The sequence below is a fragment of the Oncorhynchus nerka genome, linkage group LG5 (genome assembly GCF_034236695.1).
Source record: "Oncorhynchus nerka isolate Pitt River linkage group LG5, Oner_Uvic_2.0, whole genome shotgun sequence".
Lineage (NCBI taxonomy): Eukaryota > Metazoa > Chordata > Actinopteri > Salmoniformes > Salmonidae > Oncorhynchus > Oncorhynchus nerka.
The window spans coordinates 60,483,381-60,504,707 of NC_088400.1; the positions used below are offsets into that span (position 1 = coordinate 60,483,381).

The window sequence follows — 21,327 nt, forward strand, 5'->3', positions numbered from 1 at the left end:
CAGGAGTCAGGATAGATGTGGTAATTCAGAAGTCAGGATAGGTGTGGTTATTCAGGAGTCAGGATAGATGTGGTAATTCAGAAGTCAGGATAGGTGTGGTTATTCAGGAGTCAGGATAGATGTGGTAATTCAGAAGTCAGGATAGGTGTGGTTATTCAGGAGTCAGGATAGATGTGGTAATTCAGGAGTCAGGATAGATGTGGTTATTCAGGAGTCAGGATAGATGTGGTAATTCAGAAGACAGGATAGGTGTGGTAATTCAGGAGTCAGGATAGGTGTGGTTAATCAGGAGTCAGGATAGATGTGGTAATTCAGAAGTCAGGATAGGTGTGGTAATTCAGGAGTCAGGATAGATGTGGTAATTCAGAAGTCAGGATAGGTGTGGTTATTCAGGAGTCAGGATAGATGTGGTAATTCAGAAGTCAGGATAGGTGTGGTAATTCAGGAGTCAGGATAGGTGTGGTTATTCAGGAGTCAGGATAGGTGTGGTAATTCAGGAGTCAGGATAGGTGTGGTTATTCAGGAGTCAGGATAGATGTGGTAATTCAGGTGTGGTTATTCAGGAGTCAGGATAGGTGTGGTTATTCAGGAGTCAGGATAGATGTGGTAATTCAGAAGTCAGGATAGGAAAGATAGTGTGGTAATTCAGAAGTCAGGATAGGTGTGGTTATTCAGGAGTCAGGATAGATGTGGTAATTCAGAAGTCAGGATAGGTGTGGTTATTCAGGAGTCAGGATAGATGTGGTAATTCAGAAGTCAGGATAGGTGTGGTTATTCAGGAGTCAGGATAGATGTGGTAATTCAGAAGTCAGGATAGGTGTGGTTATTCAGGAGTCAGGATAGATGTGGTAATTCAGGAGTCAGGATTGGTGTGGTAATTCAGGAGTCAGGATAGGTGTGGTAATTCAGGAGTCAGGATAGGTGTGGTAATTCAGGAGTCAGGATAGATGTGGTAATTCAGGAGTCAGGATAGGTGTGGTAATTCAGGAGTCAGGATAGATGTGGCGCTGCCTGATGACTAAGAGTAGGTACAGTTGAGGTGGGGGAGTTACCCCCATTCACTGATCCAAGGTCAGATTTGATTTGTACCACATGATAACAATGGTTGGGATTGGGACCAAATCTACTGCGTAAGAACAGCAAGGGCAATTTGATTTAATATAACATAATATCTCAGGGTGAGGCGGATGGATGGGGACAAGCATTTCCGACCATGGAGGTGGTGTTGACTTACATACCTTCACTTGCGTGTCGGTCCCTGAAGGCCATCTTGGAGTTGGAGCCAAAACCCTCCATGTCCTGAGCGGAGGAGGCCCTCCGAATACTACACACACACTCCCTGGACGCGGTGGGGGTCAGGCCTGAGATGGAGGGGGCCAGAGTGCCCACAGTCTGAGGCTGGGCCTGGGGAACCGCCTGGGGAACCAGCCTGGCCCAGACGGGCCCCCTGGGGGATGAGTGGTCCAGGGGTCCCGACACAGGGGTGGAGCAGTGGCTGGGGCCGATGAGGGCCCGCGTGTCATTGGTGTAGGAGGGGCTGCAGCTCTCCCGGGTGGGCAGTGACCGGAAGTCGCGGGTGGCCACCGACTCTCCGCTGCGGCGGGGCGAGTCGATCATGACGGCGTCAGGGTCCTCCTGAGGGAGGGACTGCTTACTGATGCCCAGGAGGTGTAAGGCTGGGAGCCGGAAACAAAAGAATCTACCTTTCCCTGGAGAGAGAGAAAAAAGAGAGAGCGAGATAGAGAGAGTACAATTGTTCAACAGCAATGCTTGGAATATTTTCAACAATAAGAGAAATAGTTTTTTGCACAACTCTTCCCCTTTTCAGAGTGGTTCGTCATGACTTCATTCGTTGTGGAGGAATTCTTAATTTGATCGTGACTAGGTAGAAACAAGTAGGGGAGGCTGGATAGATGCTCTGTAGCTCATGCTAATCCAGTTTCCAGCTCACTCCCCAGACATCAAGCAGTGAGTGCCAATATTGTTCAAAAGGAGCTAGCCGACAGTAATTTCAAAAAGAGCAGCAACATATGCCTCTCATCCCAACGGCCTAGCTTCCCGTCTTCAGCTTCCTTCAATTATTCAGACGTTTGATGAAATAAAGCAACCGCCATTAATATATTAGAGTCCCATTAAAATATCAAATTACAACAGGTTTCCTATGATTGATTTTAACACCCTCGGAGAGAGGAGAAAGACATCGTCTTTGTCCAAATGATGCTACCAGTGAATCTGTCAATGCGTTATGAGGGCGACTTTAAACCTTGTGGTTACAGTTCCGTTTCTAGGAAGTCTGAAGTGGAGGCATCTTGCATTCAAGGACTTTGGGGGCCTCGTCAGAAGATCTCATTTCCAGTGTTCCCGGGGTGACCTAACAAACACACAGATATACAGTGGCCCTTACAGAACCCTTACAGAACCTAACACCGAGCAATGGAAAAGGGGAAAATGGACAACCTATATACTGCTGGAGACGTCGACGTCTTTATTTCTGTAATTAAAACAGTACATTTGAAGTAAAAACGGAAAACATAAGTGAAGAATTTCATAAAATAACATAAAATAACACCATTTCCAAAAGTCATTTTCCTGATGCAGTAGCACTTTATTCTATAAATCGAAAAGCTTCTAAAAAAAAAACAAGCATAAACTTATGAAGAAAAAACAAACACTCTCCCACTCCATATCCCTCTGGATTTTTGTGCTTTCGCGCGCTAACGTGCCTTGCTACATCATATTACACATGCCTTCGTCTTGTTCCGTGTTGAACTGTTAACGGCGGCGTGGGGAATAGCAGAGAGATGATTGACGAGGTTCAGCAGTGTTCTTTTGCTGTGCTCACCGCTCGTTTTTCTCTCGTTGACACTCGTGACGAAGAATAGGAAACCAATTTTTTAGATGCTGTCACGTGTAGTACGCTTACTTCGAAGGTGTTACTTTTACACACCAGCTAGATTCCAATAAATAACAAAAATCAACACATATTTCAGTGGGAATGCATCTGGTTCTGGGTATTTTCATTTGTCAATGGTTTAATTGTCTCTGTCCCGATCATCTCAATGAATGAAGAAGTGCATAATCAATATATTAATGGAAGTATAGGAAAGACGCCACGTCTACCTCACCATAAGCATATCCCCTTATGCCCCCCTCCCCGCACACAGAAAACATCAATTGCTTTTAAGCAATCAATTTATTAATTGTTTAGCAAATTAAGCATGCCGTCTGACAATATCCTATTGTATTTGCGGTATAAAAAAAAAAGTTTAGATTGGCCTGTTACTATTTTTAAAGGTGACATTAGCGCCACTGTGGCCCTGCAATCAAATGACCAAATGGTCCTTTAGTGGCCTCATAGGTGAAATGTTATTCATATTTTTCATAATTTCATAAATTGTAAACTTTACTTCAAAAAAACTTGTCAAACATCTGGTGTTTCTATGGCAAACAGTTTTGTTATATTTCAGTCTTCTGTGATGTGTAATATTGGGATGCAAACTCAAAATGTAATACATTTCAACTCTATATGTGACATGGTATAGGTGCAAGAAAGTAAAGGTAAGTGAACTAAATGACTATCGCCCCGTAGTACTCATTTCTGTCATCATGAAGTGCTTTGAGAGACGAGTCAAGGATCGTATCACCTCTACCTTGCCTGACACCCTAGACCCACTTCAATTTGCTTACCGCCCCAATAGATCCACAGACGATGCCATCGCACTGCACACTGCACTCACACTGCACTCTCATTTGGAAAAGAGGAATACCTATGTAAGAATACTGTTCATTGACTATAGCTCAGCATTCAACACCATAGTACCCTCCAAGCTCATCATTAAGCTTGAGGGCCTTGGTCTGAACCCCGCCCTGTGTAACTGGGTCATGGACTTCCTGATGGGCCCACCCCAGGTGGTGAAGGTAGGAAACAACACCTCCACTTCGCTGATCCTCAACAATGTGGCCCCACAAGGGTGCATGCTCAGCCCCCTTCTGTACTCCCTGTTCACCCATGACTGTTTGGCCATGCACACCTCCAAACCAATTGTCAAGTTTGCAGACTACACAACAGTAGTAGGCCTGATTACCAAGAATGACGAGACAGCCTACAGGGAGGAGGTGAGGGCCCTCGGAGTGTGGTGCCAGGAAAATAACCTCTCACTCAACGTCAACAAAACAAAGGAGGTCATCGTGGACTTCAGGAAACAGCTGAGGGAGCACCCCCCCTATCCACATCGACAGGACTGCAGTGGAGAAGGTGGTAGGCTTCAAGTTCCTCGGCGTACACATCACTGACAGACAGTCTGGTGAAGATGGCGCAACAGCTGAAGAAATTTGGCTTGGCACCTAAATCCCTCACAAACTTTTGCCGATGCACATTTGAGAACATCCTGTCGGGCTGTATCACCGCCTGGTACGGCAACTGCACCGCCCGCAACCGCAGGGCTCTCCAGAGGGTGGTGCGGTCTGCCCAACGCATCACCGGGGTCAAACTACCTGCCCTCCAAGATACCTACAGCACCCAATGTCACAGGATTCCCAAAAGACCATCAAGGACAACAACCACCCAAGCCACTGCCTGTTCACCTCGCTATTATCCAGATGGCAAGGTCAGTACAGGTGCATCAAAGCTAGGACCGAGAGACTGAAAAACAGCTTCTATCTCAAGGCCATCAGACTGTTAAATAGCCATCACTAGCACATTAGAGGCTGCTGCCCTACATACATAGACTTGAAATCACTGGCCACTTTAATAATGGAACATTACTCACTTTAATATAATTTACACTTTTTGCTTTACTCATCTCATATGTATATACTGTATGTTGTTCTATTCTACTGTATCTTAGTCTATGCCGCTCTGACAATGCTCGACCAAATATTTATATATTCTTAATTCCATTCCTTTACTTAGATGTGTGTGTATTGTTGTGAAATTGTTAGATATGACTTGTTAGATACTACTGCACTGATGGAGCTAGAAACACAAGCATTTCGCTACACCCGCAATAACATCTGCTAAACACGTGTATGTGACCAAGACACTTTGATTTGAAGCCCATAACCATGTGTGTGAGGTGTATACTTTTGTTTCAAAGTAGATTTGTTTAAGTCTACCAAGAAACACTCTGTGTGACCCTGATTTAGCCCACTGCAGTAAAAGTACACGCAGGGAGCATGGCACTCTCTCTGCAAACACACATAGATAACACTGCACAGCAGCCAGTGCATGCACAAACACCATCCCCTGTTGCTATGATACCAGACAGTAGTAATATTTGCATTGCATATTAAATGGAACTCAGATCCCCCAGTCCTGAAGTGAAATGGTGACTTTATAATGAAATAATAATTTGGATGAAGTAAGAGAGATGGAATTCTAGAGATATGGTTCCAATCGTCACTAAGGCAGAATAGAAAGCATTACATTTTTAATTTTTATAATCTCCCTCAAGCTGTGATTCTGCTGAAGATGGATGGTTTAAAGGGGATATGCAGCCATGCAGTTTAGGTGCTTAGTGCACTCATTCTGATTTCCATACAGTCTCTCCTTTTGGAGGATGTACACTGCCCCTTGGATTTCAGACCCCTAGATTTCTTCACATTTTGTGTTACAAAAGTGGGATCAAATGGATTTTATTTTTGGTCAACAATCTACACACAATACTCTGTAATGTCAAAGTGGAATCTAAATTCGATTTTTTTTTTATAGAGTAATAAAAATAAAATATAGTCATTGCATAAGTACTCAGCTCCCTGAGTCCATACACGTTAGAAACACCTTTGGCAGCGATTACAGCTGTGAGTCTTACTTGGTAAGTCTCTACGAGCTTTACACACCTGGATTTTGCAATACTTGCCTATTATTCTTTTCAAAATTCTTCAAGCTCTGTCAAGATGTTGAGGATCATGGCTAGACAGCTATTCTTATAAGTCTTGCCATGCTATTTCAAGCAGATTTAAGTCAAAACTGTAACTTGGCAACTTGGGAACATTCATTGTCTTCTTGGTAAGCAACTCCAGTGTTGATTTGGCCTTGTGTTGTAGGTTATTATCCTGCTGAAAGATGCTTAGCCCTATCCATTTCTTTTTATCCTGAAAAACTCCACAGTATTTGCTGATGTCAAGCATACCCATACCATGATGCTTCCACCACCATGCTTGAAAATTAGGATGGAGTTACTCTGTGATGTGTTGTGTTTGCCACAAACTTAAGGCTTTGTATTTAGGCCTAAAAGTGTATTCATTTGCCACGTTTTATTACTGTCACGTTCATCGTAAAGAGGAGATCAAAACGCAGCCTGATTAGAATAAATGATTTTAATGAAGGAACACGAAGAACACTTAAACAAACTAACCAAAACGAACGTGAAGCTATGCACAACGAGTGCAGACACAGGCAACTACACATAGACAATAACCCACAAACTATCCAAGGCATATGGCTACCTAAATATGGTCCCCATTCAGAGACTACGATAAACAGTTGCCTCTGATTGAGAACCAATCTAGGCAACCTTATACATAAAAACACCTAGACTGGAAAACCCCATAAACATACCAAACCCCTAGACAGGACAAAAAAACATATATCACCCTCATCACACCCTGACCTGACCAAAATAATAAAGAAAACAAAAGATAACTAAGGTCAGGGCGTGACAATTACTGCAGTGGCTTGTTGCATACAAGATGCATGTTTTGGAATATATTTTAACTTCGTATATTTGTGTTCTTCTTTTAACGCTGTCATTTAAGTCATTATTGTGGAGATACTGCAATGTTGATCCATCCTCAGTTTTCTCCCATCACAGCCATTGAACTCTGTATCGGTTTTAAAATCACCAATGTCCTCATGGTAACATCCCTGAGCAGTTTCATTCCTGTCTTGCAGCTCGGTCTTTGTAGTTGAATCTGTGATTGAAATGCAATACTTGACTGAGGGATCTTACAGATTATGTATGTACAGTATGTGGGACAGAGGAAGGGTTCGTCATTTCAAAATCATGTCAACCCTTATTATTTCACACAGAGTGAGTCCATGTAACTTATTATGTGATTTATTAAGCCAAATTTGACTCCTGAACTAATTTAGGCTTGCCTAAACAAAGGGGCTGAATACTTATGCGTCGATAATATTTAATATTTTGTTTCCACTGAGCGGAAGGGTAGAGCTGCTGCTTTCAAGGAGCGGGACTCTAACCCGGACGCTTATAAGAAATCCTGCTAAGCCCCCCGACAAACCATCAAACAGGTAAAGCGTCCATGCAAGACTAAGATTGAATCCTACTACACCGGCTCTGACGCTTGTCAGACTACAAAGGGAAGCACAGCCGCGAGCTGCCCAGTTACACAAGCCTACTAGACGAGCTAAATTACTTCTATGTGCGCTTCGATGCAAGAAACACAGAAGCATGCATGAGAGCACCAGCTGTTCCCGGCGACTGTGTGATCACACTCTCCGTAGCCGATGTGAGTAAAACCTTTAATTAAACAGGTCAACATTCACAAGGCCGCGGGGCCAGGTGGATTACCAGGATGTGTACTCTGAGCATGCGCTGACCAACTGGCCAGTGTCTTCACTGACATTTTCAACCTGTCCCTGACCGAGTTTGTTTCAAGCAGACCACCATAGTCCCTGTGCCCAAGAACACCAAGGTAACCTGCTTAAATGACTACCGACCAGTAGCACTCACGTCTGTAGCCATGATGTTTTTTGAAAGGCTGGTCATGGCTCACATCAACACCATTATCCCAGAAATCTTACACACATTCCAAATTGGAAACCGCCGCAACAGATAATTGGATGATGCAATCGCTATTGCACTCCACACTGCCCTTTCCCACCTGGAAAAAGGAACACCTATGTGAGAATGCTATTATTTGACTACAGCTCAGTGTTTAACATCATAGCTTAGTTATGAGCTTATAGGGCTCTAAGGACCCTGGGACGGAATACCTCCCTCTGCAACTGGATCCTGGACTTCCTGGCGGGGCCGCCCCCAGGTGGCAAGGGTAGGTAACAACACATCTGCCACGCTGATCTTCAACACAGGTGCTTCTCAGTCCCCTTCTATACTCCCTGTTCACTCATGACTGCATGGCCAAGCACGATTCCAACAGGCTGGGTTTCTGTATAGCCCTTTGTGACATCTGCTGATGTAAAAAGGGCTTTATAAATACATTTGAACACCATCATTAAGTTTGCCGACGACATAAAAGTGGTAGGCCTGATCACTGACAACGATGAGACAGCCTATAGAGAGGTGGTGAGAGACTGGCAGTGTGGTGCCAGGACAACAACCCCTCCCTCAACGTGACCAAAACAAAGGAGATGATCATGGACTACAAGAAAAAGAGGGCCGAGCACACCCCCATTCCTATTCTCATCGAAGGGGCTGTAGTGGAGCAGGTTGAGAGCTACAAGTTCCTTGGTGTCCACATCACCAACAAACTATCATGGTCCAAACACACCAAGACAGTTGTGTAGAGGGCAAGACAATGCCTATTCCCCCTCAGGAGACTGAAAAGATTTGGCATGGGTCCTCAGATTCACCATCGAGAGCATTGGTTGCATCACTGCCTGGTATGGCAACTGCTCAGCATCCGACCACAAGTTGCTACAGAAGGTAATGCGTACGACCCAGTACATCACTGGGGCCAAGCTTCCTGCCATCCAGGACCTCCATAACAGGCGGTGTCAGAGAAAGGCACTAAGAATTGCCAAGGGCTCCGGCCTTCCTAGTCATAGACTGTTCTCTCTGCGGCCGTACAGCAAGCGGTAGCAGAGCGTCAAGTCTAGGTCAAAAAAGCTTCTTAACAGCTTCTACCCCCAAGCCATAAGACTCCTGAACAGCTAATCAAATGGCTACACAGACTATTTGCATTGACACCCCCTTTTTTCACGCTGCTGCTACTCTGTTTATTTTCTATGTATAGTCACTTTACCTCTACCTACATGTACATATTACCTCAATTGCCTCTGTATATAGCCTCGTTACTGATATTTTATTGTTGCTCTTTTATATATATTTTTTAATAATTTGTTTTTGTCTTTTTTCTTCCATTTATTTAGTAAATAATTTCTTAATACTTATTTTTCTTAAAACTGCATTGTTGGTTAAGGGCTTGTAAGTAAAAATTTCACTGTAAACGTTTTATTCGATTTTTTGTTCATCTAAAAAAATATATATATATATATATATATATATAAAATTTCTTACGCTTTGACATTACAGAGTATTTTGTGTGTATTGTTGAAGAAAAATGAAAATGAAATCAATTTTAATCCCACTTTGTAACACAATACAATTTGAAGAAATCCAAGGTGTCTGAATACTTTTGCTAATAGCCAGGTCCCTTTTCTCCCACTAATCACCAATCACACCTGTTCAGCAGGTTCACAGTGCAATGATAACCTTGTTACTATCAACACCAGTCTACTGTTATTTATCATTTATGGCTGACTCCTAGAAAAAAGGTTGTACGTAGAACTGTATATTGTTTTTCAGCTTGCTTCCACTGGGGAACCCCTTTTGGTGTGGTGTATTCATAGAACCCTCTGTATATGGTTCTACCCAGAACCCTCAATGAATTGCTCTACCAAGAACACTTTCATCATCTGAATGTTCTCTGATGCAATGCAGAGTTCTGTATTGGACCAGGTCTAATTGTGGTCTTTAATTATGCAAGGACTGCTATGAGTCATAGATGGCCATCATCTATCTGCTAACAGAGGAACAGGAACAATTCCTCTGAAAGAATGAGGTACAAATGATGTCCTGAAATGTACAAGGGGTAAAAGTTCCAACCTAAAATCGCCAAAATGCGAAACGATCCTTTCCCTGTACCAGTTTAAAAGAGGCTTTGAGAGAAGGAGAGAGCCAAGGCAGGTGAGCAGAGCAGGATTCACCTTGTAAATTAATCAGTCTGACAGCCGAATTCACACTGCCAGGCTGTTTAGAAATTCAGATAGGCCTGAATTGTATTTTATTCATACCCCATTCAATCATGGGATTGCCCATTCCGCATTTTCGGCAGAGGTGCTTTTGAGGAACTGGGAGTCTGACCCTTATAAGCATAGCCGCTATAAAAAATACTTTTTAGACAAAATTATATTTATCCTGCCTGAACTGACATACAGTTGAAGTGGGAAGTTTACATACACCTTAGCAAAATATATTTAAACTCAGTTTTTCACAATTCCTGACTTTTAATCCAAGTAAAACTTCCCTGTTTTAGGTCAGATAGGATCACCACTTTATTTTAGAATGTGAAATGTCAGAATAATAAAAGAGAGAATTATTTATTTGAGCTGTTATTTCTTTCATCACATTCTCAGTGGGTCAGAAGTTTACATACACTCAATTAGTATTCGGTGGAATTGCCTTTAAAATGTTTAACTTGGGTCAAACGTTTCGGGTAGCCTTCCACAAGCTTCCCACAATAAGTTGGGTGAATTTTGGCCCATTCCTCCTGACAGAGCTGGTGTAACTGAGTCAGGTTTGTAGGCCTCCTTGCTCGCACACACCTTTTCAGTTCTGCCCACAAATTATCTATAGGATTGAGGTCAGGGATTTGTGATGGCCACTCCAATACCTTGACTTTGTTGTCCTCAAGCCATTTTGCCACAATTTTGGAAGTATGTTTGGGGTCATTGTCCATTTAGAAACCCATTTGTGACCAAGCTTTAACTTCCTGACTGATGTCTTGAGATGTTGCTTCAATATATCCACATCATTTCTTGCCTCATGATGCCATCTATTCTGTAATGTGCACCAGTCCCTCCTGCAGCCAAGCACCCACACAACATGATGCTGCCACCCCCATGCTTCACGGTTGGGATGGTGTTCTTCGGCTTGTAAGCATCCCCTGTTTCCTCCAAACATAATGATGGTCATTATGGCCAAACAGTTCAATTTTTGTTTCATCAGACAAGAGGACATTTCTCCAAAAAGTATGATCTTTGTCCCCATGTGCAGTTGCAAACTGTAGTCTTGCGTTTTTATGGTGGTTTTGGAGCAGTGGCTTCTTCCTTGCTGAGCAGCCTTTCAGGTTACGTCAATATAGGACTTTTGTACCTGTTTCCTCCAGCATCTTCACAAGGCCCTTTGCTGTTGTTCTGGAACTGATTTGCATATTTCGCACCAAAGTACGTTCATCTCTAGGAGACAGAACGTGTCTCGTTCCTGAGCGGTATGACGGCTGCGTGGTCCCATGGTGTTTGTACTTGCGTACTATTGTTGGTACAGATGAACGTGGTACCTTCAGGCATTTGGAAATTGCTCCCAAGGATGAATCAGACTTGTGGAGGTCAACATTTATTTTTCTGAGGTCTTTGCTGATTTATTTTGATTTTCTCATGATGTCAAGCAAAGAGGCACTGAGTTTGAAGGTAGGCCTTGAAATATATCCACAGGTAGACCTCCAATTGACTCAAATGATGTCAATTAGCCTATCAGTCCAAGCTGTTTAAAGGCACAGTCAACTTAGTGTATGTAAACTTCTGACCCACTAGAATTATGATACAGTGAATTATAAGTGAAATAATCTGTCTGTAAACAATTGGTTGGAATATTTACTTGTGTCATGCACAAAGTAGATGTCCTAACCGACTTGCCAAAACTACAGATTGTTAACAAGACATTTGTGGAGTGGTTGAAAAACAAGTTTTAATGACTGCAACCTAAATATGTATGTAAACTTCCGACTTCAACTGTACATAAAATAAATCAAAATACTAGAGAGCATAACATAGCTGTTGAGGATCAACAGCATCTAAAAAATAGCTGGGGATTTACATTTTATTACAAGCACTTACAGCTGGGAAGGCGGAAATTTGGGCTGCAAGCACACCAAATAAAGAACAGCTTGTTGCGTTGTGGCCATAGATAATAGTCCTTTGAAGGATTTTGGAACCTCTAATCCTGGCACTTGACTGTTAAACTCATGAGTACACAAGCAATGGCTGCCAGACCTGACTTGAATGGGAACTGCTATCTATGGATGATATTTTTATGATTGGTTGCAGCTGTCAGTTTGCCTTTTGCAAACTTCAAAATACAAACACGAGAAAAACGCAAGCCAACCATTTCCAAATCAAATGCCTACTGCTGAAAAGAGAAGACTAATCAGAAGCTAACAAAAAAACATTTTGAGCAGCTTTTAAGCAATTCTGAGCAAACAGCCCTGTAAGTAGCTTAACTGAGATATTGGTAAGAGCACATGGGCCATCACAGATGAGTAGCCAATGCTTAATCTTCATCATTGGACGAGTCAGTGTCACTGGAAAGTTTATGTAGGATTCTATTGTAGCCTATACTATATATATACACTATACAGTACCTTTGGAAAGTATTCAGACTCCTTGACTTTTTCCAAATGTTACATTACAGCCTTTTTCTAAAATGGATTAAACAAAATCTACACACAATACCCCATAATGACAAAGCAAAAGCAGGTTATTAGAAATTTTAGCAAATGTATTAAAAATAAACAACAGATACCTTTACATAAGTATTCAAACCCTTTTCTATGAGACTCGAAATTGAGCTCAGGTGAATCCTCTTTCCATTGATTCTCCTTGAGATGTTGCTACAACTTGATTAGAGTGCACCTGTGGTAAATTCAATGGATTGGACATTATTTGAAAAGGCACACACCTGTCTATATAAGGTCCCTCAGTTGACAGTGCATGTCAGAGCAAAAACCAAGCCATGAGGTCGAAGGAATTGCCCGTAGAGCTCTAAGACAGAATTTTGTCTAGGCAAAGATCGGGGGAAGGGTACCAAAAAATTTCTGCAGCATTGAAGGTCCCCAAGAACACAGCGGCCTCCATCATTCATAAGTGGAAGAGGTTAGGAACCACCAAGACTCTTCCTAGAGCTGGCCGCCAAACTGAGCAATCTCGGGGAGAAGGTTCTTGGTCAGGGTAGTGACGAAGAACCCGATGGTCACTCTGACAGAGCTTTAGAATTCCTCTGTGGAGATAATATAACCTTCCAGAAGGACAAACATCTCTGCAGCACTCCACTAATTAGGCCTTTATGGTAGAGTGGCCAGGTGGTAGCCACTCCTCAGTAAAAGGCTCATGACAGCTCACTTGGAGTTTGCCAAAAGGCACCTAAAGACTCTCATACCATGAGAAACACAATTCTCTGGTCTGATGAAACCAAGATTGAACTCTTTGGCCTGAATGACAAGCTTCACACATGGAGGAAACCTGTCACCATCCCTACGGTGAAGCATGGTGGTGGTGGCAGCATCATGCTGGGTTGATGTTTTTCAGCAGCAGGGACTGGGAGACTAGTCAGGATCGAGGCAAAGATGAACAGAGCAAAGTACAGATAGAGCCTTAATGCTCCAGAGTGCTCAGAACCTCAGACTGGGACGAAGTTTCACCTTCCAACAGGACAATGACCCTAAGCACACAACCAAGACAACACAGGAGGGGCTTCGGGACAAGTCTCTGAATCTCCTTGAGTGGCCCAGCCAGAGCCCGGAATTGAACCCAATCTAACATCTCTGGAGAGACCTGGAAATAGCTGGGCAGCAAAGCTCCCCATCCAACCTGACAGAGCTTGAGAGGATCTGCAGAGAAGAATGGGCGAAACTCCCCAAATACTGGTGTGCCAAGCTTGTAGCATCATACTTAAGAAGACTTGAGGCTGTTACCACAGCCAAAGGTGCTTCAACAAAGTACTTAGTAAAGGGTCTGAATACTTATGTAAATGTGATATTTCTGTTTTTTATTTTGAATAAATTAGCATTCATTTGTTTTTAGAATAAGGCTGTAACCTAACAAAATGTGGAAAAAGTCAAGGTGTCTGAATACTTTCCGAAGGCACTGTATATCAGGGTTTCCGTTAGGAAACTCTGGCGCCGGACAAGTGACTGGGAAGATTTTAACTTATTGGACGTTTGATATATTCACTAGTCAATCATTTGCATTGGGTGCGTGACCGATTAGGGCATCCACCCACTCAGTCAGCACCATCAATAAACAAGGGATATTGGTCAAATGATGTCCCTAAAAACAGCCTATAACATATTACAAAAACACTATTCCTTGTGTTTCGATGTGTAGCATATGAAAAACATTATGGCCTATTGTTTTATTGGTTTTTACTTTCCTAAACACAACAATTGTCCACCACACGGTTCAGCTGTTAGAGATTTGAGCATTAATGCATCAGGGCATTGAATAGGTGTCCACTGTTTGCTATTAATATTACACAAATAAATATAAGAGTGAGAGCGAGAGAGATGCAATTCTTTATACTTGTCAGATAGGCTACTGCATCTGCTATACAGATATAGGCATACAGAAGAAGGCTAATTTGTTCTGTTTTATTATAAAACATTTATTTTGCATACTCGCGTACCGGCTTCAGCACCTGGCTTTAAAATGGCCAAGGGGAAACGGTATGAAACTGTACTCATTAAGGGAACTTGAAAGACTTGAAAGACTAAAGCTCCATTCCATTGTTCACTTTTCCTCACGATATAATATTGTGTTACTACTGTACAGCCACTACACTCTGTGTAGAAAACAGAGACATTCAGTCCCTTTTCTGGTAAGGTTTCATTTGAATGTAGGGTTTTGGCCGACTGAGCTAAAGCCCAGGCGTTGACGGGTTACTCACTTGGCTCAGCTTTGGCAGGAGACGTGTGGTTGAGTCCCTCCAGAGAGTCACTGCTGTCCTCCTCTAGGATGTAATCAAAGTTGAGGATGAACATCATGACCATGCCCTCCTCGTTCTTCACTGGGATGATGTGGGTGTTACATAGGAAGTCAGAGCCTACGGGACAGGAAACAGGAAAAATAGAACAGAAGGGAAAGGTCAATATTTCTATACATCTTTATAAAAATGTCCTCATTTGGGAAACATTGTGTTTTTCCAACCTAAAGGTATTTAGTAAGAAGCCCTATATGAATTCAACCCTTTATTATCAGCAGTGTGCTGAGGCTGAACAAAACATTCTTATTGTTAACATTGTACTATCCTAAGAGATTCTCATTGTCAAATGCGTTCAGTCTTCCGCGCTAATTCTTAGTCCCTTCCTGTGGATAAGCGATAACTAAAACCCCTCAAAATGGATTGCGTTAGTACCAATTATGGTTCACTGCAATCAGCCTAATCCCTGTCTCATTAATGACATTCAAGTCATCGACGGGACTCAAATAAATGAGACCACGTCACCCTTTAAAGTGTAATTAACATGTGTTAATGTTCCACATTCATCACAAGGCAGCATCGCCCCCAGAGTTAGCGATGGTTTGTGATCGAAGCCCAGTGGGCAGGATATGGCCGGCGCATCCCGTATGAAAAAGGAAAACGATGCACTTCATACACTTTCTGGGTTATATTGAGATTGAAATAGCAGACAACAACACTAAAATAGTCCCACAGGTGTATTTCAAGCACACTGTAAACCCTGAATGTGCATTGCAAATGATAAGCCATGCAGGACTTGTACGCTTGCATTGGTCACTGTGTCAAAATGAATGAGGGACACTGCGAGATGAGAGTGAAGACAAATAGATGATGTTCAACGGATCCTCTGCCTACAATGGAATCTCTGTCATTACTGTGATGGCCTCTGTCACATGTTTTATATATAGATCACATGGCATCTCTTCTCTTAAAGTGCTTCTCTCTCATGCAGATCAAAGTCCTGCTGTCACCGCCAGCCTATTAATAGCACGGCATGGTCCCACGGGACAACCAGCCCTGCCAGTTTTACACCATGAAAAACACACATTACCACCAGGAAACACACACATTTACATTGCAGCAGACACTCTGAGCGACTTACAGTCGTGAGTGCATACGCTTTAATACTTTTTACGTACTGGTCCCCCATGGGAATCGAACCCACAAACCTGGTGCTGCAAGCAACATGCTCTACCAACGCACGCACGCACACACACGCGCACACGCACGCACGCACACACACACACACACACACAAATGCAAGCAAGCACACATCGCCACCAGTCCCTGTGCTCTCCTGTCTGTATCACCGAACAACAACACCAGCGACCAACCAACCATCCAATTGTTCTCCCCTCACTGGGGCTTCATGATTCTATTTGGGGCCCCAGAATTCTCTAGGCCCTAATAATATATCAGTGCCAGCAATATTGGACAGAGCCATAAATGAAAGGGGAAACACATGCAGGGCTGCACTATATCCACATTAGAATAACCCACTGGAGCAGGGGGACAGAGATCAAGAGAAGCATTTAGCAATTTAAGCTTAAGGGAAGGATTTACTACACAACCTTTGTGTTATATCGGCAGGTAGCGTTTGTACAGTATAAATGAATCCAGAGGGCCAAAACCAGTCCAGTAAACCCCTACAATATTAGAAATATACAGAGCAAAATCCAAGACTTAATAGTTGGGTTCTTAGCGACTGAATTCTTCGCCAAACAGTTGAATTTCACAGTGCTCTGACGCTCTGCCACAAACCAGTTAAATAAATTGCTAATCCACCACCACAACAGCAACCCCCCTACTACTACTATACCCTACAACCCTTTACCCTATCCTTCTAGCCCTACACCTCCACAGCGCTCTTCAGCTCTGTCAATGTAAACCTGTGTGTGTGTGTGTGTGTGTGTGTGTGTGTGTGTGTGTGTGTGTGTGTGTGTGTGTGTGTGTGTGTGTGTGTGTGTGTGTGTGTGTGTGTGTGTGTGTGTGTGTGTGTGTGTGTGTGTGTGTGTGTGTGTGTGTGTGTGTGTGTGTGTGTGTGCGCGCGACAAAATGTATCTGTCTGAATCTATCAACATCAATTATTCAGCAATTACTATGCTGTAGGAAGTAGAATGACTTGTTATGGGTGTGCAGGGCTGTGTATGGAGGCTGTGGTGTTTATGGAGACTGTGGTGTGTATGGAAGCTGGGTGTGTATGGAGGCTGGGGTGTGTATGGAAGCTGGGGTGTGTATGGAGGCTGGGGTGTGTATGGAGGCTGGGGTGTGTATGGAAGCTGGGGTGTGTATGGAGGCTGGGGTGTGTATGGAGGCTGGGGTGTGTATGGAAGCTGGGGTGTGTATGGAGGCTGTGGTGTTTATTTTTTAAATTTAAAATTTATTTTACTAGGCAAGTCAGTTAAGAACAAATTCTTATTTTCAATGACGGCCTAGGAACAGTGGGTTAACTGCCTGTTCAAGGGCAGAACGACAGATTTGTACCTTGTCAGCTCGGGGATTCGAACTTGCAACATTTCGGTTACTAGTCCAAGGCTCTAACCACTAGGCTACCCTGCCGCCGTTTATGGAGCCTGGGGTGTGTATTTAGGCTGGGTGTGTATGGAGGCTGGGGTGTGTGTGGAGGCTGTGGTGTGTATAGAGGCTGGGGTGTGTATGGATGTTGGGGTGTGTATGGAGGCTGGGGTGTGTATGGAGGCTGGGGTGTGTATAGAGGCTGGGGTGTGTGTAGAGGCATGGGTGTGTGTAGAGGCATGGGTGTGTGTAGAGGCATGGGTGTGTGTGTGGAGGCTGGGGTGTATGTGGAATCTGGGGTGTGTGTGGAGGCTGGGGTGTGTATGGAAGCTGGGGTGTGTGTGGATGCTGGGATGTATGTGGAGGCTGGGATGTTATGGAGGCTGGGGTGTGTGTGTTATGAAGGTGCAGGGATGGTGGAGTTGTGTGTGATGACAATGATGGTGCTTTATAAACATTACATCGTGTAATCTGGACTGACCTTGGTGACACTAGATTTGCATGTCTGCCTTTGCATGTGGGAGTGCTTCTGTGTGTGTCTGAGTGTGATTCTGTGTTGCGGCGTGTGTGGGTTGAATCAATCTCTCTCAAATTCAAATTATTCAAATGAGAGTTATTATCACGAAGGAGTCATGAATGGAGCAATCCCATATGTAGCACTGCAGAAATCCCATATCAATCACGGGGTACAAATATATCTGTCTGTCCGTCCGTCTGTCTGTCTCGCTCTGTCCCTCTTCCTTTCCCAGCCCTATCTACCTCCCTCTCTGTGATGTGAGAAATGAGATGACTACCTACCCAGCATCTCTTCAGCAGGACACCTGATGTATTATAAACAGACTGATCAAACGATCCCTGCAGGTGCTGATGCTAATTTCTGCCTGTCCGCCTGCATAATTCAGTCTCAACAGCAGATCTGACACACACACACACACACACACACACACACACACACACACACACACACACACACACACACACACACACACACACACACACACACACACACACACACACACACACACACACAGCCTACCAGTGGCATTAATTAGGTAGATGTTCCCTGTCCAGCTAAATGTAATAGGCCATGATGAAGCTGATTTACATGGTGCTATGTAATGGGAGAACACACCTGCAAACACAATACATCACTGAGGAAGACATGGGCCTGTATTCATGAAGAGTCTCAGAGTAGGAGCACTGATCTACGATCAGGTCCTGTCTGTCTGTAAACACAATACATCACTGAGGAAGACATGGGCCTGTATTCATGAAGAGTCTCAGAGTAGGAGCACTGATCTACGATCAGGTCCTGTCTGTCTGTAAACACAATACATCACTGAGGAAGACATGGGCCTGTATTCATGAAGAGTCTCAGAGTAGGAGCACTGATCTACGATCAGGTCCTGTCTGTCTGTCTAATCGTGTTGTGAAAATGGGCGCTGGTCTTTACAGTGTTGTACCTAGTGGGTATTTCACTATACAGCAGCACACAACCGCGGTATTGGAAACTTACTATAGTAGAATTCAATAGATCTTGTTTACTTAAAAAAGAACATCAACATATTTTTGGGGATTCAAGTAATGATTTAGCATTTGAATGACTTCACGTTCTTCCTCCCCCTATAATCTCTCTCCTCTACTGAGTCAGAGAAGGGGGCTGAAAGCCTAATAGACGTCCTTCGTTATTTCCTCTCCAAGGTTAGTGATGGCCAAACGCACCGGAACACGCTGACTTACAGTTAGTGATGGCCAAACTCACCGGAACACACTGACTTACAGTTAGTGATGGCCAAACGCACCAGAACACGCTGACTTACAGATAGTGATGGCCAAACTCACCGGAACACACTGACTTACAGTTAGTGATGGCCAAACGCACCAGAACACACTGACTTACAGATAGTGATGGCCAAACGCACCAGAACACACAGACTTACAGATAGTGATGGCCAAACGCACCGGAACACGCTGACTTACAGTTAGTGATGGCCAAACGCACCGGAACACGCTGACTTACAGTTAGTGATGGCCAAACGCACCGGAACACGCTGACTTACAGATAGTGATGGCCAAACGCACCGGAGAATGCTGACTTACAGTGAGTGATGACCAAACGCACCGGAGAACGCTGACTTACAGTTAGTGATGGCCAAACGCACCGGAGAATGCTGACTTACAGTTAGTGATGGCCAAACGCACCGGAGAATGCTGACTTACAGTGAGTGATGGCCAAACGCACCGGAGAATGCTGACTTACAGTTAGTGATGGCCAAACGCACCGGAGAATGCTGACTTACAGTGAGTGATGGCCAAACGCACCGGAACACGCTGACTTACAGATAGTGATGGCCAAACGCACCGGAGAACGCTGACTTACAGTTAGTGATGGCCAAACGCACCGGAACACGCTGACTTACAGTTAGTGATGGCCAAACGCACCAGAACACACTGACTTACAGTGAGTGATGGCCAAACGCACCAGAACATGCTGACTTACAGATAGTGATGGCCAAACGCACCGGAACACGCTGACTTACAGTGAGTGATGACCAAACGCACCGGAACACGCTGACTTACAGTTAGTGATGGCCAAACGCACCGGAACACGCTGACTTACAGTTAGTGATGACCAAACGCACCGGAACACACTGACTTACAGGTAGTGATGCACATTCGAGACCCACATTGGCTACCTGATACTGGTGATAAAAGCATAGCACTCTGGCATACTAACAAATGAGCATAACTGATCTAATCAAATGTAGAGTACCATCTCGAATTACTACTGCATTATTCAATTTGACCTGTGAATGGTTCCATATGACTTATTACTGGCCATAGCTTATTTGGACTAGCCATAGCTTATTAGGACTAGCCATAGCTTATTTGGACTAGCCATAGCTTATTAGGACTAGCCATAGCTTATTAGGACTAGCCATAGCTTATTAGCCATAGCTTATTAGGACTAGCCATAGCTTATTAGGACTAGCCATAGCTTATTTGGACTAGCCATAGCTTATTTGGACTAGCCATAGCTTATTAGGACTAGCCATAGCTTATTAGGACTAGCCATAGCTTATTTAGAGAGGGAATTCCCATTAAGCTGAACTGTTTATGTGTTGCCACATGCCAACAACTCTCTATGTTGGAAACAACTAAGTCGGTTTAAAGAAAAATGCATTAGAATATCCAAGTTCATAAGAAACAAAAAGAGAAACTATTCATTTGTGGGTCAATACAGGCTCATCCAACCATACACACACACACACAAATCATACTGTATAAAAAGCAAATACCTTCTCACACTCAGAGCAGAACGCAAACAGGCCACTGTTTCTCTGCCCCCCTCCCTCCCTCGCTCCCTCTCCCCCTCCATCTCTGCCAGTTCCACAGCTTCTACCATCTACACTACAGTACAACAACCCACCTAGGAGACAATTGCGTACGGATAGTTCTTGACAGATGGTTCCATAGATAGGTATATACTGTGAACGTCTCTGCAGTGGGAGTCATTTTAGATTGCGCTCTCAGAGGACAGTGGACCGTGGTGGGAAGTTAGAGTAGAGGGACAGTAGGGAAGTGACACTGATGAGAGCCGAGGCGTGCAGCAATGAGGGAGCTAGCTGATGGTTGTTACCGTATTGGCCTGAGGGCAGAAACCACAGTAGAAGCTAATTCCTGACAGCTGTCAGTGCAGGGGAGAAGGAGAGAGCTGTTTCAGGAGCTGCTCAGGACGAGATTATTTCACCTCCGGAGTGAAAATTGCAGTCCTATTTCTAGTTACAGTACCGCACTTCAATTCCAAGTGGTCGTCGGGTTTAGGCGTTTTTAATTCAATTGACAAGGAAAGGAGGAAGGAGAAGAGAATCCACATGCTTCTTGGTCCTTTTTTATTTGTGTTATAATTTCCTCCTCCAGCACCCGCGTGCTGGATCTGCATGTTCTCCCTTTCTCTCTTTCAAATTGTCAAAGCTTCCTTTATGGTCGACTAGACGCTTTCCGCCCACCTTCAGAGAGAGAGAGAGACACTCAAGCAGCCCAGTCTTTTTCTAACAGGCAGCATGGAGGCTCCAGAAATGTAATCCTCCCTCCAGGG

The 21,327-nt window shown here is 43.8% G+C and overlaps 1 protein-coding gene across 1 annotated transcript in view; it reads right to left on the reverse strand.

Annotated features, from left to right (window-relative positions):
• LOC115129870 (potassium voltage-gated channel subfamily H member 7-like) overlaps positions 1-21,327 on the reverse strand; it is a 72,150-nt gene that overhangs the window by 35,287 nt on the left and 15,536 nt on the right. The window contains exons 3-4 of the mRNA XM_065018814.1: positions 14,643-14,798; positions 1,239-1,709 (exon numbers count right to left, since the gene is read on the reverse strand). Coding sequence (XP_064874886.1) covers positions 1,239-1,709; positions 14,643-14,798 — 627 coding nt within the window. The remainder of the gene's footprint in view (positions 1-1,238; positions 1,710-14,642; positions 14,799-21,327) is intronic.